Source organism: Phytophthora cinnamomi (genome assembly GCF_018691715.1).
Source record: "Phytophthora cinnamomi strain GKB4 chromosome Unknown Contig53, whole genome shotgun sequence".
In the NCBI taxonomy this organism is placed as follows: domain Eukaryota; phylum Oomycota; class Peronosporomycetes; order Peronosporales; family Peronosporaceae; genus Phytophthora; species Phytophthora cinnamomi.
The window spans coordinates 236,953-264,754 of NW_027150986.1; the positions used below are offsets into that span (position 1 = coordinate 236,953).

The 27,802-nt window shown below is 55.2% G+C and overlaps 14 protein-coding genes across 14 annotated transcripts; 7 read left to right on the top strand and 7 right to left on the bottom strand.

Annotated features, from left to right (window-relative positions):
* Window positions 1-84: 84 nt before the first annotated feature.
* Window positions 85-2,592, bottom strand: IUM83_00065 (uncharacterized protein; the record flags this gene model as incomplete). The annotated part of the gene is made up of 6 exons (XM_067923803.1): window positions 85-277; window positions 363-464; window positions 544-632; window positions 699-957; window positions 1,257-1,358; window positions 1,427-2,592. 6 exons carry the CDS (start codon window positions 2,590-2,592, stop codon window positions 85-87), a joined length of 1,911 nt encoding a protein of 636 aa, XP_067789475.1.
* Window positions 2,593-3,172: 580 nt separating this feature from the next.
* IUM83_00066 (uncharacterized protein) lies at window positions 3,173-4,405 on the top strand (the record flags this gene model as incomplete). Its single annotated transcript, XM_067923804.1, has 3 exons — window positions 3,173-3,270; window positions 3,342-3,735; window positions 3,824-4,405. 3 exons carry the CDS (start codon window positions 3,173-3,175, stop codon window positions 4,403-4,405), a joined length of 1,074 nt encoding a protein of 357 aa, XP_067789476.1.
* Window positions 4,406-4,546: 141 nt separating this feature from the next.
* IUM83_00067 (SDA1 family protein) lies at window positions 4,547-6,652 on the bottom strand (the record flags this gene model as incomplete). The annotated part of the gene is made up of 2 exons (XM_067923805.1): window positions 4,547-5,383; window positions 5,477-6,652. The coding sequence occupies 2 exons, from the start codon at window positions 6,650-6,652 to the stop codon at window positions 4,547-4,549; spliced, it is 2,013 nt and encodes a 670-aa protein (XP_067789477.1).
* Window positions 6,653-6,902: 250 nt separating this feature from the next.
* On the top strand, window positions 6,903-7,622 carry IUM83_00068 (putative N2,N2-dimethylguanosine tRNA methyltransferase; the record flags this gene model as incomplete). Its single annotated transcript, XM_067923806.1, has 1 exon — window positions 6,903-7,622. The coding sequence occupies one exon, from the start codon at window positions 6,903-6,905 to the stop codon at window positions 7,620-7,622; it is 720 nt and encodes a 239-aa protein (XP_067789483.1).
* A 135-nt stretch (window positions 7,623-7,757) lies between these two features.
* IUM83_00069 (protein yippee-like) lies at window positions 7,758-8,471 on the top strand (the record flags this gene model as incomplete). Its single annotated transcript, XM_067923807.1, has 3 exons — window positions 7,758-8,107; window positions 8,176-8,284; window positions 8,367-8,471. 3 exons carry the CDS (start codon window positions 7,758-7,760, stop codon window positions 8,469-8,471), a joined length of 564 nt encoding a protein of 187 aa, XP_067789484.1.
* Window positions 8,472-8,816: 345 nt separating this feature from the next.
* IUM83_00070 (Small nuclear ribonucleoprotein-associated protein) lies at window positions 8,817-9,750 on the bottom strand (the record flags this gene model as incomplete). The annotated part of the gene is made up of 2 exons (XM_067923808.1): window positions 8,817-9,040; window positions 9,324-9,750. 2 exons carry the CDS (start codon window positions 9,748-9,750, stop codon window positions 8,817-8,819), a joined length of 651 nt encoding a protein of 216 aa, XP_067788868.1.
* A 197-nt stretch (window positions 9,751-9,947) lies between these two features.
* On the top strand, window positions 9,948-11,117 carry IUM83_00071 (Peroxisome assembly protein; the record flags this gene model as incomplete). The annotated part of the gene is made up of 1 exon (XM_067923809.1): window positions 9,948-11,117. One exon carries the CDS (start codon window positions 9,948-9,950, stop codon window positions 11,115-11,117), a length of 1,170 nt encoding a protein of 389 aa, XP_067788867.1.
* Window positions 11,118-11,198: 81 nt separating this feature from the next.
* IUM83_00072 (DNA-binding protein C1D involved in regulation of double-strand break repair) lies at window positions 11,199-11,885 on the bottom strand (the record flags this gene model as incomplete). Its single annotated transcript, XM_067923810.1, has 3 exons — window positions 11,199-11,471; window positions 11,556-11,647; window positions 11,735-11,885. The coding sequence occupies 3 exons, from the start codon at window positions 11,883-11,885 to the stop codon at window positions 11,199-11,201; spliced, it is 516 nt and encodes a 171-aa protein (XP_067788866.1).
* Window positions 11,886-12,158: 273 nt separating this feature from the next.
* IUM83_00073 (Phosphatidylinositol 4-kinase beta) lies at window positions 12,159-12,938 on the bottom strand (the record flags this gene model as incomplete). The annotated part of the gene is made up of 1 exon (XM_067923811.1): window positions 12,159-12,938. One exon carries the CDS (start codon window positions 12,936-12,938, stop codon window positions 12,159-12,161), a length of 780 nt encoding a protein of 259 aa, XP_067788865.1.
* Window positions 12,939-13,140: 202 nt separating this feature from the next.
* On the bottom strand, window positions 13,141-18,973 carry IUM83_00074 (Proteasome activator complex subunit 4; the record flags this gene model as incomplete). The annotated part of the gene is made up of 3 exons (XM_067923812.1): window positions 13,141-14,104; window positions 17,717-18,774; window positions 18,842-18,973. 3 exons carry the CDS (start codon window positions 18,971-18,973, stop codon window positions 13,141-13,143), a joined length of 2,154 nt encoding a protein of 717 aa, XP_067788864.1.
* A 1,204-nt stretch (window positions 18,974-20,177) lies between these two features.
* Window positions 20,178-21,854, top strand: IUM83_00075 (GlcNac transferase; the record flags this gene model as incomplete). Its single annotated transcript, XM_067923813.1, has 1 exon — window positions 20,178-21,854. The coding sequence occupies one exon, from the start codon at window positions 20,178-20,180 to the stop codon at window positions 21,852-21,854; it is 1,677 nt and encodes a 558-aa protein (XP_067788863.1).
* A 212-nt stretch (window positions 21,855-22,066) lies between these two features.
* Window positions 22,067-23,260, bottom strand: IUM83_00076 (Armadillo-type fold; the record flags this gene model as incomplete). Its single annotated transcript, XM_067923814.1, has 1 exon — window positions 22,067-23,260. The coding sequence occupies one exon, from the start codon at window positions 23,258-23,260 to the stop codon at window positions 22,067-22,069; it is 1,194 nt and encodes a 397-aa protein (XP_067789401.1).
* Window positions 23,261-23,384: 124 nt separating this feature from the next.
* Window positions 23,385-25,678, top strand: IUM83_00077 (Peptidylprolyl isomerase; the record flags this gene model as incomplete). Its single annotated transcript, XM_067923815.1, has 9 exons — window positions 23,385-23,487; window positions 23,552-23,595; window positions 23,673-23,747; window positions 23,844-24,044; window positions 24,135-24,257; window positions 24,337-24,405; window positions 24,490-25,038; window positions 25,109-25,241; window positions 25,350-25,678. The coding sequence occupies 9 exons, from the start codon at window positions 23,385-23,387 to the stop codon at window positions 25,676-25,678; spliced, it is 1,626 nt and encodes a 541-aa protein (XP_067788862.1).
* A 122-nt stretch (window positions 25,679-25,800) lies between these two features.
* IUM83_00078 (CMGC/CDKL protein kinase) lies at window positions 25,801-27,689 on the top strand (the record flags this gene model as incomplete). The annotated part of the gene is made up of 8 exons (XM_067923816.1): window positions 25,801-25,872; window positions 25,937-25,982; window positions 26,054-26,190; window positions 26,255-26,363; window positions 26,430-26,489; window positions 26,559-26,646; window positions 26,707-26,814; window positions 26,897-27,689. 8 exons carry the CDS (start codon window positions 25,801-25,803, stop codon window positions 27,687-27,689), a joined length of 1,413 nt encoding a protein of 470 aa, XP_067789414.1.
* Between the last annotated feature and the right edge of the window lie 113 nt (window positions 27,690-27,802).

Sequence of the window (27,802 nt, forward strand, 5' to 3'; positions counted from 1 at the left end):
AAAAATGTAGCGGTGACAATGGAAATTCTGGTTGTAACAAGTATTGACATGTTCAAAACTGATTGCTACCCTTGAACTTGGTCTCTAAAAGATTCTCTTCTTGGGTGCCGAGCCTGGCAGCGGGGAGAAGTCCACGGTGCGAAGCACATATTTGGGCTCATCAACGATCTTCATGACCGCCTGAACGCCGTAATCTAGCGGCACGGAATAAATGCCATCTATGTTGACCTTCATATCCCATCCCAGTGACCGCATCGATACTCGGCGCGCTTTACCTCTACGGTGGGCAAGACAGCATAACAAAAAAACCGTGTCAGTGCACTCGCCCACCTGGAAAGTGTGTTTGAGGCAAAAGAGTTTACCGTCTAAACCGAATATCGCCGAAGGTCGCATTAATAATTGGCTCGCGCACGATGTAGCCCATGTCCCTTGAGTCTTCAGGGAAAACATTTTGCTTGTTAATACTGTGACAAGACCAGCACACTCAAATCGTTAGTCTTTAGCTCCAGGAAACGCGTTTGACTTCCACGGAGAACGACTTACGATTCGGTCAACTCCGTGACAGTCTCGTTCGTATGTGTGTGGTCCATAGCGTTGAGCACATTGGCAACCTGCTCGCGGTAGATTTGGCACTGTTGGACACAAGCAAGGCAATTAGTTACTTGGTATGTGAGAGATACACATTCAATTGGACGTACCGCGCTGGAGTACCACGCGCTTGATCCTGTTCCAGTACACATGAGAATTCCACTGCTGCGATGGGATTCACGCTGGTGCTGGTCAATACCGATGTTGTAGTGTGATGGGCGAGACGCGTCACTTTCCGCAATGAACACTTCATTCAGCGCGTAGCGAGGCAGCTCATACCAGTAGCCATCCTGGTTCACCATACCGACACGAATTCGCTGGCGCAGCCGCCACTTGAAGTCGCCCTCGAGTAAGCGATCCAATGCCGTGCTAAAACGGTGAGTAACATTATCCACCTTGTAGCAGCACAAATTGCCTTCGCTACGCTTGGGATCTGTGTTCAGGCCAGCCACGGGGATCGGAGTATTGACGAAGCTTGCAGTCTTCAGAAACGTGCCATCACCGCCAGCAGAAAAGATCATATCTGTTCCTTCTACTGCCTCGTGCGTAAGTTGATTTGCAGAGACGACCTTCACCTCAATGTCACGCTCTTTAAAACTATATCGTCATTTAGGAGTCAGATAAGTACAAAAAAACACAATGCACGCATAGTACATGTGTGGGCATACCTGTTGGTGATTTCGTCCACAGCTTCGACGTGATGTTCATGACTTGCCTTCAAGCGGTCATGAACAAATCCTCGCATCGACATTTGTTTCCGCAATGCTTCTCTAAATGGCACAATTACCGGTAAAGTAAGTACCATAATCGGTTGCAAACCATACTTGCCAAAACTTACCCGGTGTTGCCGTACAACTCAGCTTCATGCTGGAATCGAGAGGTCTTCTTCACCACAACAACCTTCTTCAAGTTCAGCATGGGCTTTCCAGGGATCAGAAGCGGTGTCTGACGCTCCTCCTCTGTTGAGTCATTCGAAGTCGCGGTAGCACCCTCGGTGGACGACGGAGCTTGGCTCAAGCTCGTCGAGTGTGACAGCACACCTGGGGAGATGTCCCCCTCGGAGAGCGTCTTGGCGCCATTGTACGTCTTTTCAAGATACTCCTCCGAGATGATCATTCGCGGCACACGTTCTGCCGTGGCCAGCAGCAGCTCGTTGTCGTACACCGGTCGGTCGATCTTCATCCATCCCTTGGGACTGAGTTTCTCGTTCCACGGACACACCGAGCGCACATGCGTGAAGTACGGGGCCATGTCCCCCGTCAGCGGGTTCTTCCTCGTGTAGTGCAGGATATGGCCGTTGTGGATCTGGTCCACCATGCGACCGGACTCCTGCAGCTCAATGAACGTATCCTGCGACATCCTCTCGAGCCGGGTCCGCATGGCCCAGATCACTTCTCCGTGCGCCACGACAATCGCGCGCTTGTCGTGGCACTCGTGGTTCAAGATGCCCAGCAACCGGTCAGCGCGCTGGGCCACCGCCGCCAGCGACTCGCCGCCAGGCGGCGCGTAGTAGAACCGGTTGAGCTCTCGGCGCTTGAGCTCGTCCTGCATCTTGATGAAGCGCTCCTGCTCGCTCATGAGGTCCATGGCGCCCCAGTCGCGCTCGCGGATGAGCATCTCGGCGTACCAGCGCGCGCCTGGCAACCCCATGCGGCCGGCCGTCTCCATGGCGCGCAGGTACTCGGACACGAGGTAGCGGTCAAAGTGCGCCAGGTTGTTGCGCTTCAGCCAATCGCCGGCAGCCGCAGCTTGGCGCCGACCTCGGTCCGTAAGCCGCCAGTTGGAGCTGTGGCGGTGCTTGAACTCGCCGGCGAAGAGGCTGTGGTCGCCGGCCAGGGAGCGCTGGCGGGCCACGTTCCCCTCGCTCTCGCCGTGGCGGATCAGCACCAGGTCCGACAGGCGCGGGAGGCGCTCGCTGCTGCTAGAAATGCTTCTGCTGTTGCTGACGCTGGAGAGCGCGGCTCGCACGGAGGGCAGGCGGCGCGCACGCGTCGTCCTCAACATGGCGGCGACGTCCCGACTGTAGCTGCTGGCTGCTTCGCAAGTGACGGCAGCAGTGGAGCCCCCACACCAAAAAACCCAGGGGTGATGGACTGACCGCCCTTTTATGCGCGATCGACCAGTCATAAACCGGTATGCGTCGGTGCGCAACGCGTGACGCGGCGGAAATGGCTGGCTGCGCCACCAGCTTTTTCAGCGAGGTGTCCGCAGACACGCCTGCAGACACGCGAAGCAGCGACGAGGCTTCGGGTAACTCGACAAACATGCGGTCGATTTGGGATCGGAAACGCAGAGAAATGCATATGCATATTCGGTGACGGCGAGTGCGTCATGGGTATGTCGCGGATAGATACTGGTCCAGATCGGTACTGTACCGGTTCCAACCGCAAATTAATTCGTTCCTCTAAGCCGTAATTCGCTGGTAACCAAAATTAAAAATGAGTATTAGCTGGACAGGCGAGTCGTAATTAAGACTTACGAGTCCAGTATCACAGAGAATTAATAGCCTGAATTGCAAAGCACAACAGACCAGTTACCGTTAAATACGGGCTCAAAACACACGACGAAAGTATCTGTGGGCGTCATGTTGTTGTTCCTTGGGGTGCTGGCGCTGGTGCTCGTGGCGGTGGCGCTGCTTGTGGCGTTCGTGGTCATCACGTGGGAGCACGACATTGTGCAGAGGTAAGTTGCCGTCCCTCTCTCTCACTGACTCTGCTCACAGCCCGCATTAACGCTGCGTCCCGCGCTGCCAGCTATGCTGCCCTCCCTGCCCCCGCCGACCTGGGCACCAAGGAGTTTCGCTGGCGCTGCTGGCTGTCTCCGTACACGCGCCGGGGCTGGCAGACCTCCATCCTGCGTAGCCCATGCCCGCGGATCACGCTGCAGAGCCCCTTCGCGCTGCTGTCGGCGGACTTCGCCAAGCTCGCCACCTCGCTGAGTCTGCCCAAGCTGGCGCTGGAGCAGTTGCCCTTCATGTTCCCGCAGGTGGCCGTAGGCAGTCTGTTCTTGCAGCTGCTGGGCAACTCGCACTTCCCTGCTAGCGTTCGCAATCTTCGCCTGAAGGCCCTGACTGTCGTCCAGCTCCGACCGCTGAACATGAGCTTCCCGTCTCAAGGCGAAGAGGCGGCGCCGCCGCCAGAGCTGACGGTGCGTCAATGGTTTGAACGTACTGTAAAGGCTAGTATTGTTGTATAGCATTATTCTAACGACGAGGCTCGCTCGTGGTTATGCGTAGTGCCTGATGGTTCTGACTGAAAAGCGCTTCCTCGAGTCAGAGATCGAATTCGTGGTTCAGACAGATCTGTTCGACGACCAGGGCACCGTGTGGCAGTCGGTAACCTGGTTTTCGATCCCGTTCAAGCAAGAAACTCTCCTAGTCCCGCTGTCACAGTCTTCGTTCACTATGGACGAAACCATTGCGGCGCGTGCGGATACGAGTCATGGCGCGGAAGCCTTCGAATGTTCCTCGCGAAACTTGACTGAATTCGAGGATGTCAGTGTTGTTGGTGTGACCGGTGAGCGCGCGTCCAAGGCTGGCACAGCTCCACTGATGTGGATGCTGGCTCGCGCTACTGGTATGCTTCAGCAGCAGAAGCGGGTGCCAGCGCTGCCTTTGATGTGCAACTGCTTGTTCAGCGAGGAACAGGTTCCAGTGCCTCTGCACAAGAAAATTGTGTTGCAATCGTGGACGAGCGGGGAACAATCGCAGCAGCAGGCTCAACCTGAAGTGGCTAAGTTTGCTGTTGAAGCCCAAGACGCGAGTGTCATGACAGGTCTGCTGCGAACTGTTGGGTGGAATTACGTCAACGATTCCTAGTCATTGCTGAAAATTAACATGGAGCGTTTTCTACGACTTCCGGGAGCGTTGTCTTCAATGGCCCTGGGCATGGTACGGTAACCCAAACACGGTTCATTGCAAACATTTGTGTATAAAATGCATTACGACTCGCTATCTACTCTAAATCTTGCGGCGCTTCTTCGCGTCGTGCTTTAGAATCTTCTTTACGACGCGATTCTTCTGGCGCTGAATTTGGCGAGCCGAAACAAGCACCTTCGACTGCACAGATTTGCTCTTCTTGATCATCATAAAGTGCTTGAGGCGCTTCTTCTCCGTATTGGTTGTGCCACCGCCCGAGCGCTTATGCTTGAAGTCCTCGCGGCCCTCGAGCACAACACGCAAACGCTCCTCCTGAGTCATGCGCTTCTTTTTCGAGTATCCCTCCAGATCAGTCGGGTTGACCTTCGTAGCGTCGGAGCTAGCCTTGGCTGCATCTTCCTCAGCCTTGCGCTTACTGCGCGATTTCGGGTCCTTCAGAGCTGCATCGCGCTCCTTTTTCAGCATTTCAATGCGTTCGAAATCCAGAGGGGTCAGAATGCGACGAGCATCCAGACGATCCTTCTGCTCAACGGTGGCCTCTTCAGCGTTTCCCTCCTCTTCATCCTCATCGCCCTTGCTATCCTCGCCATTGTTTCCACGCTCATTGTCTTCTTCATCAGATGAAACATCAACCCACTCGTCCTCCGAGCCGTCTTCATCCGACGTGGACGATGCCACCTCCCAACCGTCCTTGTTGTCCTCTCCGTCGAAACGCCCAGCTGCCTCAGCCTCCGCCAGCAGTTCGGCGCCGTCAACACCTTCACTCGCCACAAGCTCACCAAAGCGGTGCGGTTTCGCAGCAGCATCGTGGAATTTGCCGCGGTCCTTGCGCTTAAGCAGCACCGGATGAATATCGCGAATAAGGTTGAGTACGCCACGAGCAGCCATGACGATGGTTTTATCGCGCGCGCGGTTGTACTGCACCAAATCGCTCACAAGCACATCCATCCCCTCACACTCAAGCAAAAGCGGGACACGACGGAAAAGCTCGCGGAGGGAGTTGATACCAACCGCAATCACCTCGGACGAGCACCGCTCCGTGACGAAGTTGTGCGCAATACTCTTGACAATAGGCAGGAGCTCCTCAGGGGGGATTTCGTCGTGGCAAGACTGCACCAAATACGCCAAGATAGCAGTCACATTCTGCTGATGAGACTGCAGGTAGCGTTGAAGAAGCGGGTAGAACGGAAGAACCACGAGCTTGTGGAAGCCAAGAACACGGCCAATGAAGTTCATCATGAGCAGCTTCACCTCGAAGCGCTCCGTGCAACTCTTGAGCAGCTTCAACTGGCGCTCAGCGACGCCCTGCGGGTCGTTCAACAGCTCGATGGCGGGGAACGTAGCCATGAAATCGAGCTCGCGCTTGCGTGCCCTCTTGTTTTTGCTCAGCGCCTGCAGCGTATCACGCTGGCGCTTTTTGGTCTTCTTCGAGTGGGAGTGGAAGTCCACCGTCACGAGCGCCTTCTTCTCCTTCTTCTGCTGCTCCTCATCTTCCAAAATGTCTTCATCAATCCCCAAGAAGAAGCTGAGCGCCATCACTAGCAGCTTCGTGTTCTTGCTCGTGCACGCCGTGGCGATGACATTGACGCTGCGCTGGTCGTGCCAGATCTTGCGCTTGAAGAGCTCCATCAGCACCTGCAGCGACTTAATGGCCGCGTGCTCGCTCTCATCCTGCAGCATCTCGAACAGGAAGTTCTGCAGGGCCTTGTTCACCTTGACGTTGCGCGACGTGGCGTTGAGCTGGCGGATGTCCGACACGATGTGCTTGTACAGGAGCTCGCGCAGACGCTTGTCGGGGCAGCGGAACAGCTCGAAGAAGAGCTTCAGCAGCGTGATGGCGTCCACGAGGCCGCGGTTGCGCAGCAGCATGAGGCTCTGCACCAGCGTCTTGCGCAGCTCCGGCTCCAGCACCAGGTAATTGTCGCGCAGGAGCGCCATGACCTGCTCGGGGAAGGCTGCCATCTCCACGGGGTAGCACTTGGCCACATGGCTCAGGAAGCTCACGAGCGCGCCGAAGTGCGCCGACTCCTTGGTGGGCTGCAGCAGGAACAGCTGATACTCGCTCTCGAAGTGGCGCAGCTGCATGAGGAACTCGGAGCGGTAGCCCACAGGGTCGCGCTTCACCATGTTCTGCAGCTGCGGCAGCTTGCCGATCACGTCCGGTCGGGACGCACTCACGGCCTCCATGGTTCTCGGCTACTGCGCAGATACACGGCGGAGCTACACGGGCTGTACACGGGTCGCAGCCTGCAGACGGAGAAGAAGCGGAGTGCTGGATGTGCTCCGCTTGTGTCGGTTGACGTTGTCGGCGCCTCCACCCATTCGCCAAACGCGACGCAACACTTGGTTTCAGTATAGTCACTAAAGTGCATGTCTTTAAACACTCACTTTAGTGGGCTATCCTACTGTCGCTGACGTGTTTTTTGCCAGTCAAAACATGCAGCAGGAGCACGAGGCCGCGTTCCGCCTCCGCGACGGCGGCTGCGTGCGCGTCGTGCAGGATACGACCAAGGTCGACGGACTGGGAGGAGAGGTGTGGGCAGGGGCACTCGTGCTGTGCGAGTTCCTGGAGGACCACGCGCAGGAGGTCGTGCAAGGCCGCGACGTGATCGAGCTGGGTGCTGGCTGCGGACTGTGCGGGCTCGTGGCAGCGGCTCTTGGCACCAAGACGGCCGTCTTGACGGACGAGTATCCTGACCTGCTGGCGAGGAATATCGACTTGAACCGCAAGCTATGGGCTGATCACGCCGCAGTCTCAAGCGGCGAGTTGGAGTGGGGCGTCGCCGAGTCCATCGCGCCGTTCGCCCACAAGTTCGACACGATGCTGGGCAGCGAGATCACGCAGCTCGGTCGCGGGCTGCACGTGCCGCTGCTCGAGACAGTCCGCGCCGTGCTTCGTCCTGGCTCCGAGTCTGTGGCGCTGCTCTCCATGGATCCGTGCCGAGCTACCTGCGAGGGAACCTGCGACGTGAGCAAGTGCACCGCCTCGCACTTCGTCTCCGCAGCGAAGCAGACCGGGTTCACGGTGCGGAAACACCCGTCGGTGCGGCTGGCCTCTCGCTCAGCAGTCACCACGTTGGTCGGCGCATTGGGCCGGCCGCTGCACGTCGATGAGGACGACTGGAGCGTGGTCTTCGAGCTGCGGAATGCATCTTGAAAGGGCGGAAGCGTAGAGCTCCGCGTCCGTTCGCAACAGTAGACTGAAGTTCACTATAGTTCAGACTACCGAAAAGAATATAGCAGAGAACAGCAGTCTCCGAAAGCTTCAAGTGGACCAGCAGCACCTCGAGCCATGCCGCCCCTCGTGGTGATCCGCAGCGGCTGCAAGCACGTCGAGTACCTGGAGAACCGCAGCGCCTGGCGCCGCGCGCCGCGGCTGGACCTGCCCAGCGACAGCGACGACGACGTTGCGGACGAGCAGGACGACGACGCGCTGCTGCGTCAGGCCGAGGAGACCTGGCGCCTCTCCAGCGGCAACTGCGGCGTGGGCAAGGCCTTCGGGTTCTCGCGCGAGCTCTGCGACGTGGAAGGCATGCACGCCTTCCGCTGCGCTGACTGCGGCAACGTGGTGGCCGACCGCGACGACGTCGTGTCCAAGACGTTCTTCGGTCGAACCGGGAAGGCCTTCCTCATGAACAACATGTAGGCACAGCGCGGCGTCAGAGGGTCCAACGCAGTACTCAAGCTCTGTGTCTTGCACTGTTGCCCAGGTACAACGTTCGAGTTGGCCCCGCGCGGAACCGCTATCTCATGACCGGAATGCACACCATCGCCGACGTTCTGTGCAGCCAGTGCGACTTTGTGCTGGGCTGGAAATACGTACGTTGGTACAGACTGCGCCGAGTGGGAAGGCTGCTACTATCACTTAGAGCTTGCGCGTTGCATCTGTGTGTTGGAACAGATCAAAGCGATGGAGAGCTCCCAAAAGTACAAAGAAGGCAAGTTCATAATGGAGCACGCAGTCGTCCAGGACGACTCGGAAGAGCAGGCGTGGAATCGGCTGTAGCCTACAGCCTGTAGGGCTACTGCAGTTCTTGCAGAGCCGCCCGGCCGAGTGGAGTGCGTTTAATGTGTTTTATGGAGCAATGCAACGAGTGTGTCAAGAGTCTTGACTCAATAGTTTGGTGGAGGACAAAACAGAACTTACCATTCGGGTACGAGGAAGATTTCTAGCACGCGCGAGAAAGCAAATACTATAACTTATATGTCACGTATACCTCTCTTCTCTCTGCGTGGCCAGCGCGTGGCAACGGAGTAGATCAGCATCCGAAGCGCACTTTTGCTCCTTCCTCCACCTTCCTCCGCCCCGCTAAACTCCCGTGCGTCGGCTCTACGATACGCGATGCTGCAATTACTGACCGGGCGGGCCGCGCATTCCGGGTGGGCCCGGGGGGCCTCGCATACCCGGCGGCGGCATCATTCCTGGCGGAGGACCCATTCCCATTCCGGGGGGCGGGCCCATTCCCGGGGGCGGCATCCCCATTCCCGGCATCGGTCGAGGAGGAGGCATCATGCCGGGGGGTCCCGGGATTCCGCGGCCTCGGCCGTACGCCTGCGGTTGTGCCATCGCCGCCACTACATCATAATACACACGCATACCACGCACACAAAGCATTAGTTCTCCGCCGTCAAACCGGCAGACTCCGAGGCTGGTCGCTGGCTGGGTTTGGCTCGGCCTGACTCCATCATACTAAGATCGTAGGCAGTAGTTTCCTATGGTGGTGCTCAGCCGGGTTCGGAGGAAAAGCCGTTCGCCCGATCGCTTATCTGTTCGAGTGATCACTTGGAGCCAGCCAAAGCCATTGCCATACACCAACGACGTCGCCGTCTGTAGCAGCAACACCAGAAGATAACCAACCTTGTCCTGGCTGCATCATGCCCGGGGCCGGGCCTCCAATTCCGCGCATGGGCGCCATGAGCCCCATGGGGGGTGCGCCGACAGGAGCCGCGGGGATTCCACGGCCTGCTGCGCGCGCCACGCCGGGGCCGCTGGGGCCGACGGTCTCGTTCTCCTTGGCGAGCGGCGGGCCCTCCACGGTGAGCGACACGACGCTCTCGCCGCGCAGCAGCACGAGGCCCAGGTGGCGCTTCTCCACGCGCTCCTCCGACAGCGCCGACTTGACCTTGGCCTTGAGCGTGCGGAACTCCTCGCAGTCGCCCAGCACCAGGTTCATGTGCTTGTCGAAGGCCATGAAGTAGCCGATGAGCACGCGCGAGTCCTGCAGCGTCACCTTCATGCGGTAGTTGATGTAGTTGAGCATCTTGCTGCTCTTGGTCATCACCATGGTTGCCTCAGTCGATCCTCGGACCCGGAGACGAGCGAGCAAGCAGCAGGCAGATACGGCGGAGAGCCTTTGTTACTGGCGGGAGCCGCGCCAAGCATCCGACCTATGATAACGCATAGCCTATGACCTAGCAGAGTCTAATAGAAGTTCAAGAGCTCCTTGATGATGAAGCATCACTTCCGAACTTGACGCGCAAGATGCCAGCCGCCGACGAGTTCCCGGCGGCTGGCGCCTGCGCCGAGCTGCTGCTGGCCGACAACAAGGACGCGGTCTACGAGAGCGAGCTCAAGAACCTGCTCCGCGAGGTGCTCGAGCGCGGCTGCGGGGCGCACCTGCTGTCGCAGCTGCTGCCGGAGCTGGCGGCGCTGTCGTCGCTGCTGTACCACGCGCTGTCCATCGGCCTGCACCAGCCTGGTCAGACGCTAGGCGAGGAGTTCTGCGACGTCACTCGCGTCACCAAGGCGGGGATGAAGTCCGTGGAGCCTGTGAGGCTGCGGCGCCATGTGCTGTGGCTCGCGTGCGCGCTGGTGCCGCGATACCTGGCGGCGCGGTCGCAGAGCGGATGGAAGAACCTGAGCCAGCTAACGCGCACGCCACGGGAGCGCATGGAGCAGCAGCTTCGTCTCCGTCGAGAAGCTGCAGCTGCTGCGGCTTCTGCGGGATCCGACGGTGCTGAGGTGCCTGCTGTGGCGGTGTGGAAGCCGCAGCGGTTGCTGCAGCAGCTGGATCAAGCCGTGGCGAAGCTCAAGGCGATGGGCTCGTGGCTTGAGAGTGACGTGTTCCCGGCGTCCTATGAATTCAGCCTGGCGTGCGTGCAGCAGTGGGGAGCACACGCTCACCTCGCCGCGTTCTACGTGTTCGCGCGGTACTTGGACGTGGCGAAGCGGATAGCCAATGTCCAGTATGTTTTCGTGCGGAAGGACCTAATGCCGGGCATGAACCTGTCCGTGCTGGGCTACATAATGTCGCTACGGCTCCTCGCCACGGCAGTGGTCGAGCTCAAACGCGTGCGGAGCCACTACAAATTGGACCAGAAGCAGCGGCAGCAAGAGGCCAGGGCTGCAGCCGGCGTTCCAGAGACGCCGTTTCCTCACTCGGACAGAGTGCCCACGTCGCTCTCATTTGCGAGTACGGGCGCTGTGTCCTCTCAGGAATCGGAGCTTGCGCGCAGTGGAGGTCGCGGGCAATCCCGTCGTAAATGCGCTCTCTGTCTGGGCGAACGGGTATCTCCTGCTGCCACCCCTTGTGGTCATGTGTTCTGCTGGGAGTGCATCGTGGGTTGGTGCCAAAAGAACAAAGCCGAGTGCCCGCTATGCCGCCAAGAGACTCACCCTCAGCAGATCACGTGTGTCTATAACTACGTCTGACAACCACGATAGCACAGCCTTCAAATAAAAACACATCAATGCAGTATCGATTTCTCCGTCGTACCGTCACACGACGAAAGTCTAATGTTTCCGCTGGCGCTTGTTCTTCTTGCCCGAAGACTTGGACGCCGCCCGCTTCCCCTTGCTCTCAGTCTTTGCATCTGTCTTCGACTTATCCTCAGCCTTGCTATCCTGTCCGTCCTTCTTGGCCTTCACAGCGTCGACATACACTTGGTCGGAGCTGAGCGCGTTGTGAATGAATCGCTTGGAGGCGTCCTTGTCGAGAACAAGCTTGGGGCCCTTCGCCAGCTCCTCTGCGTCTTTGATCTTCTTAATGAAGGCCTTCACGCGCTCCTACAATTTCTCCATCGGTACCATCCATTAGGCGTTAGCAACCTTGACGCTGGTACATTGAACAGTTCTTGACAGGCTCCGCACCAGCTCCTGCTTGACGTGCGTCTGTCGGATGTCCTTAGGAGAAACGCCCTGGGTCTTCAAGAACACGAACAGCAGCGCGTTGATGGTGTAGGCTGATGGAGTGGACGACAGCAGACACAACAGACACGGAAGTCAATGGTCTGTGACCAGCAATGTGAGGAGAGGACAGCTGTACGTACCCAATGAGACCTGCACCTTCGCACGCTCCAGCGGGCTGAGCGGTGCAACAACCTCCTCCATAGAGCTCTGCTTGAACACGGCCAGGTGCTCTTCCACTGCCGCGAGCGTCTGCTCGACGCTGGCGAAGGCTTCGACCGCTTGCTCGCTCATAGTTGCTGCTTTTTGCTTGACGCAGTATTGGTTGGAAGCCAATGAGATGTGGTGCACACCATTTAACAAGAATGGCTACAAAATACAGATGCGCTTCAAGATGTTGGTTGAACAGTGTTTTTTTCCTCTTTTCAGCGCCGTTCGAGTTGCTGCGCTAATAGTTTGTTCTAGACTCTCGTGGGACGCTCTAGAATTTGCGGAGCTACAATAGCTCTACCAGAACGGCGAGGAAATTACTGCTAAAAAAATCAATTATAGATCTCACCATGGGTTCTACAAGACAAACCCGTCCTGGTTCCCACCTTTGCTGTCGTTGCTGTTGGCACTACTATCGCTGTTGTCGTGATTGCTCGGGCTTTTCTTGCGCCTTTTCATGACGACTTCGACGGCATGCGAGAAGGCCGACGCAGGCGCCTGCCCGTTCGGGTTACTGGCTTGCAGCGTGTCGATCAGATCCTTCTGCACGTCGATCATCTCACCCATCTTGCCTACCAGTTCCTGGAACCGCTGATCCATCAGCGCAATAAACTGCATCAGCAGCACGCTCGTTGGGTCTACAGGGGCCTCCATTGCCGATGCCGGACGCTTGCTGCCGCTGGTTTGCTCGGCTGATAACGGCGTCTGTGCAGACTCCGTAGTAATGCTGACCGTGCCTGGCGCATTGGCGGCAGCGCTCGGGTCGTCCTCAGTCTTGCAGGTCGGATCTTCGCCGTGAGAGGCCTGGTGCGTCTCCACTTGGGGGAGCTTCCTCGACTGTGCAGTTTGAATATCCTCGTGCGCGGCGATGATCGGGACGCCCATGGCATCAACGCGATGAACCTCCTCGACATTAGTCGCCGGCATTATGGTTGCAGGGACAAGCTCCACTTTCGCGTCGGTGCGAGTGCTGTCCTCCCTCGCCACCTCGTACTGCCGCCGGTGCTCCACCGAGTAGGCCTCGCCCTCCTTCAGATGCGCCTTGGTGAAGTGCATCTTGAACTTCTGCGTGCGCATGGGCTTGTTGCAGTCCGGGAACGTGCAGATGATACCGTTCTTGTGCTTGTTGCCCACCATACCGGCAAACGCGCACGATACTCGGATGCGTCAGGGCAAGCAGGCAAGCAAGGAAGGCAGCCTTCTGCTGATGCGAATTACTATTGAGCAACTCGGTGGTGTGCACCACTTACCCTTAGATCCCTCTACTGGAACATTCATCCCTATATACAAGCGATGTACATTTATTGAGCGATTTAAAAGAGTTGGTGTTTGCCTACCCCTAGCTGAAGTAACTTGGCGCGATGGCTACATCTTCAATGACGTCGAGCTGCGCAGGAGTGAACTTGGTCTTCGTCTCCAGCCAGTTGTCCTGGTGCGTGCGCTTGAAGTCCAGCAACGTCTCCTTCACCGCCTTCTCCAGGAACGAGATGGTGTTCGACGACCGCTTCATGTACAGGAACCGGCCCAACTCCTCGAAAATCGGCGGCACAAAGCTCGGCACGTCGTGCGGGAACGCCAGGATCACGGCGCTCAGACTCAGCACGCTCTCCATCATCTTGGCTTCCAGGGCCTTGAGTCGCTCCTGAGCCTTCTGCAGCTCCTCTTGGGTTGCGCCTTCAGCTTCCAGGCGCTCGCACCGGCGCTTCAGCTTGGGGAACTTCACTCGCGCCTGCCCCGCGCTCTCGGTCAGACGCACACTCATCGCCTCCACTGCCGCGGGCTGTTCGTTGTGAAGAAGGCCACGCAGCGCGTACTTGGCCATGGCCTGCACCTCGCGCTGCTCGTCCGTCAAGAACGCGCAGATGAATGCGTGCACCTGCTCCTTCAAGTTGCTCGGGAAGAACACCCAGTGGTAGAAAGCGAGCGTCATCGTGAAACGCAGCACGGCACCGCGCGTCTTCCAGGTCCGTGATGTGGACAAGCGCTTCAGCAGTTCCAGCAGTCGAGTCACCGCCTCCTCTCCGGATGCGTCCTGCGGCACGAAATACATTCGCAGCGATAGTGATACGGCATCCGTGACATTCTTTGCTTGGACAGCTACCTCCGCCTTCGGGTGGCTCTGTGACAGAAGGGCAACAGGCAGCAAGTCATGCAGCACGGCCAGCATGTCCTTCCCATCTCCGTATTTCTCGCAGCATGCCAGCCATTGCATTGCGGTTTCTCTCGCATGCAAAGGTGTGCTGTTCGCTTCTTCATTTCTACCCGATGTGCTGTCGTCGATGTCGATACCATCGTCTAATGCGCTAGCAGTCAATAATTCGCTCAATGGCAACGACGCTACGGCGATAGGAGGCGGGATCGAATTGGAAGGAAACGACGGCACTGACAAAGTGTGAGCGCCGAGCAAAAACAGCATCTTCCCAGCGCGATCTCGGATAATCTTGTACTGATGAGCCAAGGCATGCTCTCGAACCACTTTCACAACTCGTTCGCTGAAATCAGAGGCCAGTGCATGCACTGTTCGGTCAGTCGTCGACGCGTTAGCTGCCAGCAAATGAATTCCGAGCGCTTCAACCAGTGCCAACCACTTTGCTTGCCGCGCGTAGTCTTCAACAGTAGCTCGAGCAAAGGAGTCTTCCAACTCTTGAAGCAAGTAGGCTACCAATGACTCCAGTCGACGTAATTTCACGGCACCAGATCTGGATGGACGGCACGCAAGATAGACTACCTCAACCCACTGGTCCACTAGCACAATAGTCACGTGTGGCAGAATTGTCTTGAGCAGGCTGACTACAGTGGTGGCACAGTTCATCACGTCGTCCTCGTCGTCAGTCTCCAGTTTTGCTAGGGTGTGAAGAAGGCCAGCGATACAGTCTGCCAGTGTTTTCAGGGCCGCCTGCCGATTCTCTGCCGTGACATCGACACCAATGTTTTTACTCACCAAATTGCCTAGTATGTCCATCACACCGCTTTTGAAAAATGCTTTCGGGTTTCCCTGTACGAGCTTCTGGATCAACTTAATGCAAGATAAGCTCACGTTGGTGAATGTGTTGCTTGCTTGATTGAGGAGACGCACGGACGACAAGGGGGGAGCTTTCGGAAATGACTGTGTACTGTTCGAAATGTACCGAACGACCTCGCTTACACCAAACGACCAATCACTAGGAGCTGAATCAGCATGTTGTCCATCCGCAGAAGCAGCGAATCTGTTGGAGTTTTTGTGATTGTTCACGAAAGCGTCCACAAGAACTTGCGTCGTACTGCCAGAGTAAATAAGTTCGTCAATCGCTTCCACGTCGAGTACATCTTTGCGTCTGGCCTCTTTCAATAACTTCAACAATTGTTTGAAAAGCTCTAATGCGATCTGTCGCACGGGTACCACATCATTTTGCAACTGTCGGATTACCAACTTCCAGACGCTAACATCAACTGGCGTCACTTCAGGCTGCAAGAATGGGTATAACATCACCAAGTGCAGCAATTGGAACTTCCAATGTTCTGTGGCTGAGGGTTCCGCTGCAACAATGACCTCAAGCAGGGGGTGCGCAACCATCTGACCCCGAATGTATCTCCAGTTCGACAGCAAAGACAGAAAGAAAGCCTGCAGCTTCACCTCGACTTTCGCTTTATCCGATTCACTGTCAACCAGTTTGACAATCGCACTGTTGCTTTTTAGCAGGACCACAAGCACGCGTTTAAGTAACGTATCGCGCTTCTTCCACAAATTCCTCCGAGCAAGCGGTAACGAGAGCATGTGAATCAGTCCGGATACGTGTTCTTCTGTCAACTGTACCGCACCATTCAGGCCTTCCAATTCCTCGATTTGTTTCGACTGGCGCGAGTATATCCATCTAGCATACAGCACGGAACATTCCTTCATTACTGCGGCTGCGTCGGTACGAACGGATTCGAACGGATTCTTAAGGAGGCGCTCAACCTCTGTCAAAAGCGACTCGTAACGTTGACGTGTTTCGTCATCACTGCTAGACTGCATTATTGCGTTTGCCAGAGCAAAGTGCTGCTGCACTTTTCGCTTTGCGTAGAAAAACATCACCTTTTCAACCAGCTCATTGCGAGATAAAAGCAACACTTGTTCACCTTTTTTCTCGCGGCGACGAAAGTGGCTCCTTTTCCAGTACGCGTGGGATACAATATCCAGACTCGTAATTCTGGAGTACATGTTCTGAGATTCCTTCATCCCGAATTCATCAAGATGTTCGCCTCTCCAGATTAGCAGCTGATGCATGATATCTAGCAATATTCGCCAAATTTGGCTTTCCATTGCGCTTCCGCTGCCATTCTCCCTCCAAAACACGACAGCAGCGTGGGTTCGACTCATGAGTAGCCCCTTTAGGGACATAATCTTGTTGAGAAGCTCCGTTTTATTCTGAAGCGCCTTATGCAGCAGAGGTTTGGCACCATCCAGAAACGCCCCCTTTGTCAGAACATGTTCGTCTGTCATCACCTCCGCAGCTCCACGAAGCCCTTGGTACACTTGATCTAGGAGGCGTGTCCACGTGCGAACTGTTAGATCCTGATTGTGTTTCATATTGTCCAATTGATCAAATGCTCCAATGACGTGGTCTTGTAACAGATCGAATCCAAACTCAAGTTCGGCTTCACTTGGCTCGTGCCATTGCACCGAAGCTTTGTTCCACGAAATACCAACACCCAGGTATTGGAATGCCCCGCTGTCGTTAGAAATCGCGTCATTCCACTCAATAGCAGGCAACGATCGAAAGTCATGCGTGTATACTCCGAAGAGACCAAATAGCAAGTGTTGCAGGACAGCACCAGCAGCTTCGTTTACTTCCTTGTCGTCATCGCCATTCAAAAATTGTCCTAAAATCAATTTCAGCTCGTGCTGATAGCGCAGCAAAATTTGGTCATCCTTAGGGCTGAAGCGCACGAGACCATCGAGAATGCAAAGATACCACACTTTCTCGTTCGTCATCAAGTTGGATGCGTGAATAGCTGTCTTCGTCACGTGAAATTTGTCCAGTATGATTGGCATGAACTGTTCAATGGCTTCTGAAGGATTTCCTTGCATACAATTGAAGATCAACGTTGATATGACCTTTCCTCCAAATGACGACGTGTAAAATGCACTTGATACGAATGACACCGTCTTGCGCAGACACTGCGCATAGATTCGTGGCGACATTTGCGCATACAGGATGGCCAGCAAATTTAAAACCTGCAACACGATTGCATCTTCGCTTCCATCCCTCTTAGAAGATTTGCCCCGCCGGTTTCCGTCCGTACTGGAGGCTGGTGAAGCAGATCTAGCTCCAGAACGCGACTGGATAAATTGGAAGCACCGATCCAAGACAGCAAACGCCCACTCCTCTAAAAAGGGCCCAGTTTCCCACATTCTTTCGTCGATGTCGCTGTCCATCGCCGCAATTTCAGCAAACAAACTATTTTCCATTCCCGAAAACAACTCGCTCGATAACTCCCCCCTCTGTTTCGTTGCCTGAAAGTTGCGTTTTGCTGGATCGTTCACGAGGGGTAGCCACGACAGCAAATGGAAATACAGCTTGACTGTCGCCTGCGTTTTCTTCTCATCGTTCGCATCAATACCTGGTAATGTGAGCTTCAGCATAGGCTCCATATACGTCGCGAAAAACAACCCCGTACTTTGCGGGTGCCGGCCACACATCAAGTGATATAAAAACACCGCCATTGAGGAAATTGCTGTAGCCGCCAAGTGTGAATGGCTCATGGCCATTGGATCAAGTGCCTTTAGCATTTCCTGCATCACTGGAGCTGCGCATCGGGCAGGGTCGATACACAAGAGGTTCTTCATCACATACATACACTTTGTAGCCAAACCGCTGTTCTTCGAGTATATACCAAGTAAGCAAATCTCCATGAGGGCGTCCACGATTTTTATGATTGAAGCTGGTTCCAACCTCTTGTCTCCCGCCTTCTCATGCCCAAGGCGTTTACCCAACACGTTGCTGAGGTAATACAAATACGTGGCCAGTGAGTTGCCGACATTGGCAACGTTGGATGGGTGAAAAAACGACTTCATCAAGCTCAGTATCTCCAACAGAAACCGTGTTGGGTCTGCATCGCCGCCATCATCCTCTCCGTCACGCAAGAGGTACACGCACAAACGCATGGCGTGTTGGCCGAAGCGCTTCGACCCGTTAATTGAGTTATACGCCGATGGCCACACTTGCTTCTTAAATGGAGAACCCAGATCAGAAGGCAGCTCCAACAGATCGTTTACCTTCGCGAATACGAATGGAAGATAGTCATCCAACATCGACGTGCTGGGGTATCGTTTGGTAACACGAGATAGGATCTTCATCCAATGGCCATCCCACTCATTACAACGCGAAATCAACGACCACGCCGAAAACCACTCGGGAAGTAAGTCCACCACGGCCGTTGTGTCTTCCGATCCCTGTAGCGATAGCAAGAACGAGAAGAGCGCCAACGCTCGAAAGCATTCGGTCGTCTTGACGTTTTTCACCGTCGCGCCGAACTCCGTCCACAGCTCGAGCACAAGTGGCACCGCAGGGTCCGACGCTCGGAAGAAACTGCGCGCCTCCTCTGCACACTTGACTGTCGTGTTTGTTAACTTTGCCAAGTAGCTCTGCGACGCCTGCTGAATGCACCCAGGCGCACGGAAGCAGACGCGTTCGATCGCGCGCCGCACCGCTCTCCAATCAACCACGAGGTCGTCGACCACGGAATCGTCGCCACGGTGGTGTTTCTTCCACTTCTTCAGCAGCAGTTGCAGCGCCTTCACGGCCCGTATCTCCATGTCCACATCCGTGAAGGCGCGTCCGTCGCGCGTCCACAGCAGCTCCACCAGCGCGCGGATCAGTTGCGCGTGCAGCTCCACAGGCAGCTCGTGCTTGAGCTTGTAGAACGTGTCCACATCCCGGAAGTGGCGGTTTTGCAATGAACCGTCCTGGGCGTCCTCGTTGCACAGCGTTTGCAGACAATCCAGCGTTTCCTAGCGGCAGCAACAGAGATGTTCAGTGCTGAGCGCGCATTCCGCACCGCCTATAGGCGCGTTTTACCTGGATCCGGCGCAGGAAATCGTGCCTCTCGGCCTGGATACTCTCGGGCGTCACGTAAGACGGCAGTAGGGTGTAGTACGGGTGCACGGGCGTGGCCTCCGCCCCCGCCGACGCCTCACGAGTCGCGTCCATGGCGGCAGATCGAGAATGGCGCTGTGGATCGTGGGGTAGTACAATAGAGCCTGACCCACTTTCAGCCAATCACGCGCCTGATTGCTTAACAGCAAGCATTCCGCGAGTAAATGCGTGCTTCTCGAACATGCTGAGCGTCCTCATATGTCCACACTTTCAATTTGTCCACCAGAATGACCAGAATGTCAAAGGGCGGGACAAAAATTGTTCGACTTCGGCCGCTTCCGCATCCTTTGTTTTCCGCCAGCTCAACGTGGTGAAGTTGAAGCGAGTCCGCGAGACTACGCTGCGTCCGTCGCGCAGAACGTCGAGACAACACCGCAGCAACTTGTGATTGCGAATGCTGGCATGCGTGGAGTTAATAACTTCTCACCGGTCGACAGCTCCGCCATTGTGGACACGAATCATGCGCCGACTCCAGAAACCTTTCTCGCCAAAACGCAAATTGCGCTAACGCATTATAGTAACGGTTACTATAATGCGTTAGCACAATTTGCGTACCAGTGGTTACTATAATGCGTTAGCGTAATGGTTACTAACCAGCACAACGTGCTTGCTGGGTATTAAGTCTTGGTTGTTCACGACAGTACCGACAACATGATAACTCTCCACTGTTCTAACAGCATGCTGCTAGAAGTCGGGAAGTGCAGGGCCGTCCACACAGTGAGGCAGCAATTTCAAATTGCCAATTTGTGGACGAAGTTGAAGCTGATATCTGAAAAACTTTTCAGGTGACCGAGTCTGGACGCAAGCGCCGAAAATGCGTGGTCCAGCTCATTCAAGTCTGAGCTAAAGTAGCCGAGGAGTCTCACGGGCGACACTAGCCACGCGCAGCATGCCGGAGGCATCCATGCGAAGGAAACGGCAAGGTGGCCACGAGCTCGACCTATTTTTCGCGTACAAAATTTGGGAAGTGTAGCCATTGCCTCGCAAAATGGGATACCGCTGAGAAAACTGCATCACATTTACATCTGATATCCCTGTCAATACGATACATACGCGATATCTGTTTCTAGTGGTAAAACATAACTAAATCGCGATATTGAATCTCTGTATGTAATTATACCCTTGCTAAAATTGAAACTACAGTTTTCACCAGACTCGAAGCGGCACGGCAGGAGGTGACGTCAATCAGCCAGCCTATGCCGGCCCCCATCCGCCTCTGACTCTCGTCACTATCGATTTCCCATTCGAGCCGACGACGATGGCCGCATCGAGGCCGAGGATGCCGCTGCTGCTTCTTGCACTGGCGGCACTGCTGCTGCCGTCGCACGTGGCGGCCGAGGGGATGAATTCCGTCATGGGCATCATCAACACCAAGCGCTCCGTGAAGCTGGACCCGAGCGTGCAGCACATTCCGCTGGACCCGGCGCAGTCGAATCTGCGGCCGCCGCCGGCGCAGATCCCCGCGTCCTTCGACGTCTTCGTGGGCCTCTCGGTCTTCCGCGACGGCTACCGGTGCGGCAAGACCATCTTCACGGGCCTCAAGCGCGCCAAGTACCCGGAGCGGCTCTTCTTCGGCGTGGTGGACCAGGTCAACGACGGCGACGACCGCTGCCTCGACGAGTTCTGCAAGATGGCGGAGGCCGAGTGGCCCGACAAGGGCCCGTGCCCATACAAAGACCACATTCGCGTGGACGTGCACTCGGCCTCCGAGTCGCGCGGCCCCACGCTTGCGCGCCACCAGCAGCAGAAGCTCATCCGGCAGGAGGAGTTCTGTCTGCAGCTGGACGGCCACAGCATCTTCACGAATCTCTGGGACGAGAACCTTTTGGCTGAGTGGAAGCGCATCAACAACGAAATGGCTGTGATCTCCACGTACCTGCACCACATCCACGACTTCGTCAAGGAGAACGGCGACAACGCGCTCTCGGCCTCCCTGCCGCACCTGTGCTCGACCATGCGTGGCTCCAACGGCCTCGTGCGCACGGTGGGTGCCAGTATGATCAGCGGGTCCAAGTTCCCGCAGCTAGAGGCACTTTGGGGCGCCGGTCTGTCTTTTAACAAGTGCCACGCCGAGCGCCGTGTGCCTGTGGACTCACACACGCTCTGGATGTTTGACGGCGAGGAATTTCTGCGTGCGTCACGCTTGTGGACAAGCGGCTACGACATGTATTCTCCCAGCGTGTTGGGGTCTGTCATTTATCACAATTACTCCAAGGTGCCGGCTCGTTTCGAGCACATCACCGTAGACCGGCAGGTGAAGAAGCGCGAGAGCGAAATGGCCATCAACCGCTTCAACCACATTGTCGGCAAGCCGATCAAGGGGCTTGTTGACACGTATGAGTTGGACAAGTATGGCCTTGGGTCGGTGCGGTCTTTTGAATCGTACTTGAAGTTTTCCGGTGTTACCTTCAAGGAGGGTGTGAACGATACCGAGTCCTGCGAACAGCTCCACTGGGTGCCGTATGAAAACGCGACAGAAGTAGAGGCCCTCGTGGGTAACGGGTGGAAATTGAAGGAGAAGTCGGCCGTTGTTGCTGAGCCTACTCCGAAGCAGCAGGTTGCCCAGGAGGTCGAGCAAGATGCGGAAGCGCAGAAGGCGACGGGAACGAAGGAAGGCACAACACAGCCCCCGAAGGAACGGGGAGTTGTTGACGACGACCCGAATGCTGAAGTGGCACGACATGCTGCTGATGCCCATGCTGAGAATGGGGCGGATATTGGTGAAGACGAACAGTTGGAAGCGGCGAAGGCACGTCTGCGCCAAGAGGTAGTGGGCAACCGTGCAGCGAAGGGCCCGTCCACGGCGCCCATTTGGTTCTTCCTCTTCGTTGTTGTCGCCGCTCTCTTCGTTACACTTTCGAAAGACAGTGTATCGCGCTCTATCCGACTCACGTTTTGTGCCAGCGCACCGCACACACACAGCAGCAACGAGTAAGTGGTGGCAGGAAAAAGCGCCTAATAACTTCGTGGGTGCCCTCCTTAGATGATGTCTTCAACTTTTGATACCTATGTATCTTTAGTGCGTCGGGTTCGCAATTTTGTGTACATGTAAGACGGCATGTGCTGGCAGGGCAGACTTTGCCTAGCAATTGCCTCGAGCACAAAATAGGTAGCAAAGCCAATCTATGCTGTTTGCATTTTTCCTTCCTACTTCAATTGTTCTAGCAGCGCCGTCAGAGCTTGCTTCGCATTGGTGTTGAGTGCATCGCCGTCGATCTTCTGTACGCGCTGGAGGACTTCAAGAGCACCGTTGGCGCGACACCAGTCCAAGTTTTCGTCATTGAAAATCACAGCGCTCTCCAGTGCCAGCAACGCGTTGGTCTGAAGCGACTCCAGTGCTTCGCCCGCTAGGTGCTGTAGCAGCATGGCAAGTCCGCCGGCCTCGGCCACAAGCGACTGACTAGCGGCGTTCATATGCACGCCGTGATGTACAGCCCAGGCAGCGCTGCTGTTGACATCTTCAGCGAAAACCGGCGACAGCAGCAGCACAAGAGCGGGCAGTGCGCCACAGTCCCGAAGCAAGTCCTGCGCGTCGACATCCCGCCCAGAGAGAATGTTACCCAGGGCAAAGGCTGCCGCACTACGCAGCGGGTCACTGTACTCGTCTTCAAGCAGCTCGCCCATGCGCAGCACACCGTCCTGCTCAATGAGCTGCCGACGGCCCTGGGCGCTACTGGCAATGTTGGCAACACACGTCGAGGCTGCGCGTTTGATAGCTTCATGGGGACTCGCCAGCACACCAAGCGCCGCGCTCACAACCGCCGGGGTAGCCACCGCCTCAGCAGCAGTGGGCTCCAGCGCCAGGTTGCCGAGCGTAAGGCAAGCTGCCGCCTGCAGTCGCGGGTCCGTCTGCGTCAGGAATGGGGTCAGGATCGTGGGCGCATTCAGGCGTAGAAGCTCTTGGGCCAGCATCGGCTCGGTCGACAGCCGGATGAGGGCCAGGAAGGCCGGCACCAGCAAACCAGACGACTCGATGGTGTCACTGTCCTGCAGGAAGCTCAGCAGCGCTTCTAGGGCGTCGCTGTTCACGATCTCCAGCGCGTGGAGCTCCTTGACCGTCGAGTCCAGCGAGGAGCTCAGCGCCAGTGCGTTGATGGCCGCCACGCGGTCGTCCGTGGACGTCTCCTTGGCCTTGAGCGCCTGCGCCAGATCGAAGATGCTGCTGCTGGACGACGTCGCTAAGCTTCGGACGGCAGCGAGCGGCGATACATTGCGACCCAGACCCGAGAGAGCTGGCGTTGCAGCAGCAGGAAACGCTCTAGTAGCGGCAGACGGCGCCACGCAGCGCGCCCCACAGCGGCGCGCAGAGGAGGCTGCCACTCGCAGCAGCGCCCGAGCCATCTTGTGTGCGGTGGAGAAGTGGTGCTTTGAGAGTGTCACTATGTCACTCAATCGAATTGGGTACTGCTTGAACCCATTTTTTTTTGCATTGGCATTTTGTCATCGCGTGGACGCTAAGCTGACCATGGGCAAGAATCGCCACAGCAAGGACCGGCTGTTCATCACCCAGACAGAGCACAAGTACCTCTATGGCGGCAAGAAGCAGGAGATCCGCCGCGCCTACAAGCGTACGTGCGACCGGCTCGCTCTCTGTGATGAGCCGCAGCGTTTAAGTGGTCACTTGGTGTGCAGGTCTGCCGTTCAACTGCTGCGCCATCACGCTCTGTCCCTTCACGGTATGCTCTCCCTACCATTGCCTTTGCATCTGTTATATATCAGTAAACTAAGTGCGCGTGCTGGCTTGCGACGGCAGAATCCGGTGTGCACGCGCGAGGGCCACTTGTTCGACCTGGAAGCCGTTGTTCCGTACGTCAAGGAACACCAGATCGTACGTTCGCCTTATCCAGCGTCTATTGGTCACGGTGGCTCGAGTTCTGGCTCAGTTTATTTAACGGTGGTATTGGGTGCGTGTTTTACTGTGTAGAACCCTGTGACGGGCAAGCCGCTGGCTCTGAAGGAGCTCATCCAACTGCACTTCAGCAAGAACTCGCAGGGAGAGTATTTCTGCCCCGTGACTTATAAGGTTTTTACGGACAACACCAAGATCGCTGCGATCGCGACTACAGGCAACGTCTTCTGCTACGATGCCGTCGAAGAGCTCAACATCAAGCCGAAGAACTGGACGGTGTGCAAACTCTTGCTTCGGTTTTGTCGAAAATGTTGTAGTCGCGTTGTCGCTAACCTTTGGGGTTTTCTGCACCAACGACGACTGTAGGACCTTATTTCCGGCGCCAAGTTCAAACGCAAAGACATCATCATTCTGCAAGACCCGCAAGATTTTTCCAACCGCGAAATCGACAATTTCGAGCATCTTCGACGAGCGAAAGCGAGCGAAAACGTACGTGGCGAGAACCTGCGATTATCTCTTTATTAATCTTTCGAACCTAATTCTGAATTGATGTGATTTGCTGTCGCAGAACGCTCCTGCTACAGCCACAGCCCGGAACATTCGTACCAATGCAGCTACAGATCGCATTCTTCAAGAGGTGAGCAAGGAATTCATTTTGGTCGCCACGATTGCAAAGGCGAATTGTACATGACTCATCGTTTGTGTATAACGTGTACTATAGCTGGAAGCTAAGAAAGCGGCGCAAAAGGAACTAGCTGAAAAGATTAAGCAGGGAGCTGATGACGTGAGTGAGAAGGACAAGATCGTGGCCTCGTTAACCCACAACAACCAATCGCAAGAAGAGGAAAAGGTTGCGGGAAAAAAATCCGCGCAGTCAGGGAAGTTGCAGTACTCGCAGTTTACTGCCGGTGACTGTTCGAGTTCGTTTACTTCTAGCGTGAGAGCTCCTGTAACGAGCAATGCAGTGGCTCTTGCCTCTGAACAAGAGCTGCTGGAACGGAGATGGCAAGCTGTACGAAAGTTGAAGAAGAAAGGACTCGTCCGGCTTGAGACGACTCTCGGCAACATTAACTTGGAAGTGGATTGCGACTTCGTCCCGCAGACGGCTGACAATTTCATGAGCTTGTGCCAGACAAAGTACTACGATGGCGTGCTATTTCACCGGATCATAAAGGGGTTCATGATGCAAGGAGGGGACCCGACGGGCACAGGTCGAGGAGGAAAATCCATTTGGAAGAAGCCATTCCGTGATGAAATCGACAGCAGACTGGTGGGCGCATTTTTTCTAGTTCACTTCAATTGTTGTCGTAGCTGACTTGTGTTGACGTTATTTTTGATAGTCTCATGATGCCCGGGGCGTGTTGAGTATGGCGAACTCTGGACCCGGCACAAACAACTCCCAGTTTTTCATCACGTTCAAAGCTTGCCCACACTTGGACAAGAAACATGCAGTATTCGGCCGTGTTGTTGGAGGTATGGATGTTCTGGACGCTGTCGAAAACGTGGAGACCGGCGCGGAGGATCGGCCATTCGAGGATATACGGATTAACAGTGTCCAGGTGTTTGTCAACCCATTTCAAGAGTATGAAGATGCCCAACAGCAGGGTCTGGATGTCGTTCAAGTTGCAAAGGAAAAGGCCGCGCGGGATGCAAAACCTCAGGTGCAAGGCACTGTCTTGAAAGTTGCGGGAAAGTGGGTTGCCTACGACGATCTGGGAGAAGTGGATGTGGCTAGCATTCCTACCAGTGAAACTACCAAGGATGAAAACGTGGGCAAATATCTGATGGCCAAGTCCGAAATGGCCACCAAGAAGAGATCGTTGGAGCCGGTTATGCCTGCTGTCATTGAAAGTAAGAAGAAGAGCAAGAAACAATCGTCCAGCGGATTTGGCAACTTCTCTGGCTGGTAATCTTAGCCCTTAGCGGTCAAGAATAATACTGCCGAAACGGAAGGCAGCGCTATTCTGATGACAAATGATAACTGACAAGCCCAAAGGGCTGCAGTGAAAAGCGGCCGTGAGAAGGGATTGCGATGGACAAGTACGTAGTAGAGAAGATCATCGGTGAGGGCACGTATGGCATCGTGTACAAGGCCAAAGAGAAAGTACGTTTTGCCTAGATTCATGCAATCGAATTTGTTCAGTGCTCATTTGGTTGTGCGAGCCCAGGCAACTGGTGATTATGTAGCAATCAAGAAGTTTAAGACGGCTGGGGGTGCGATAATTTGCAGTTTATTGCATGCAACCGCATCGACGCATAACAACTTCCTGGTGGTACTCTCATAGATGAACAGTTATCAAAACGAGAGATACAGGCATGCTCTATGCTCAGCCATCCAAATATCGTATCTTACCGCAACAGCTTCCGGCACGACGGCTTGCTGCATCTAGTGTTCGACTACGTCTGTGGGGGCATGGTGAAGGTGAGAGCAACGGCTAAGCTTTTTCCTTTTGTCGAAAGTTGCTCATCTCTTTTCGCTTTGACAGCTGCTGACCAAAAACAAAAAGGGCGTGGAGCCACAGGAGGCCAGGAAAACCATTTACCAGTTGTGCAAGGCTCTAGAGTACTGTCATTCCAATCGAATAATTCATCGAGGTTCGCAAGTCAAAATATCCACACACACATTGTGCTGGTTTACATGACTAACTGCGATGCGGTCAGATGTGAAGCCCGACAATATCCTTATCGATGAAAACGGAGACATTAAGCTGTGTGATTTCGGTAAGTTGATTCTCTTCAGGTAGTGACCGTGCCGAACTATAGGATTAACAAGCATATATTTTCGCGTAGGTGTTGCGAGGACGGTTCAATTCGAAGGTGATCCACTATCAGACTACGTGTCTACACGCTGGTATCGGCCGCCCGAACAGGAACTTCGGTGAGTACAAACATTTGTCGCGGTTTTGGCATCGTTATCCTGACGCGCTTGTTTCTCTAGATTGGACCGTTACTCTTTCGATGCTGATGTATGGGGTGTGGGCTGTGTGTTAATGGAGTTGCTCACTGGCCGCCCGCTTTTCCCAGGGAACACGCAAATCGATCAAATGTACGTCAGCTGTTCGACTTGTCCTCAGTACAGCATTCGCCTAATACGCGTGATACATATTTGCTTTCGTGATTGCACACAGCAACCTTATCCAAAGTTATCTAGGACCTCTTCCAGCATCTCTCACCCCTAGAATTCCTCGTGGCGTTGTCGCCCTCCAAGCGCCCTCAAAGTCTTTTCAAGATCTATTGAACGATCGCCAACTTCCTGAAGGAACACTCGACTTTATCATCAACACTTTGCAGCTTGAACCCAAGCTACGCATGTCAGCTAAACAGTGCCTTGAGCATCCATTTTTGCGGTCGTTGCGCGACGCGGAGCTAAGGGATCGTGAAAAGAGACGACGTGCAGGGCGTGCGTCTCGCTTGAGCGACGATGAAGGAATCGAGGAGGATATTGCAGGAGAAGACTCGCCATCTTCACGTCCTCACCCTTATGAGTATAAGGCCGACCAAAAGAGCGTGGACATCGATGACCCAGTCTCACCTAAGTCTGGCCCTCACTCATTCGACTTCAAACACGATAGCGAGAAGAAAGCCGAAGATACAGCATCTGCAAAGCCAAAACACCGGTCTCGTCACCGAAACCCGAATGCTTCCGACAACAACACTGAATGTGACAGTGATGACATCCAAGAAATCATCGAGACAGACGAAAGCGACACACTGTCACGCTCTCGACAGCAACGACGAGGTGACTACAGCGATACCTGTAGTATCAATAATGAGTACAAGTCGCTTCGGGATGCTCCGCGATCCAAAGGCGCCACACGACGTGGGCCACTTACAGCGTCGGCGAAAGGGGATGTGGACCCATTAGACGGAGACAGTTGCTATGAAGACGATTTCGAGGAGTATCACCACGGCTATGAATGATGCGGCAATACTACTGTAGTTTCGCGAAGAACAAAGATAAAACATCTTCGAGAAACTTCAGGTCGATGTGTTGCATTGCGTCACGCAAAGTGCTATGCGTAATTTGCGTGTAG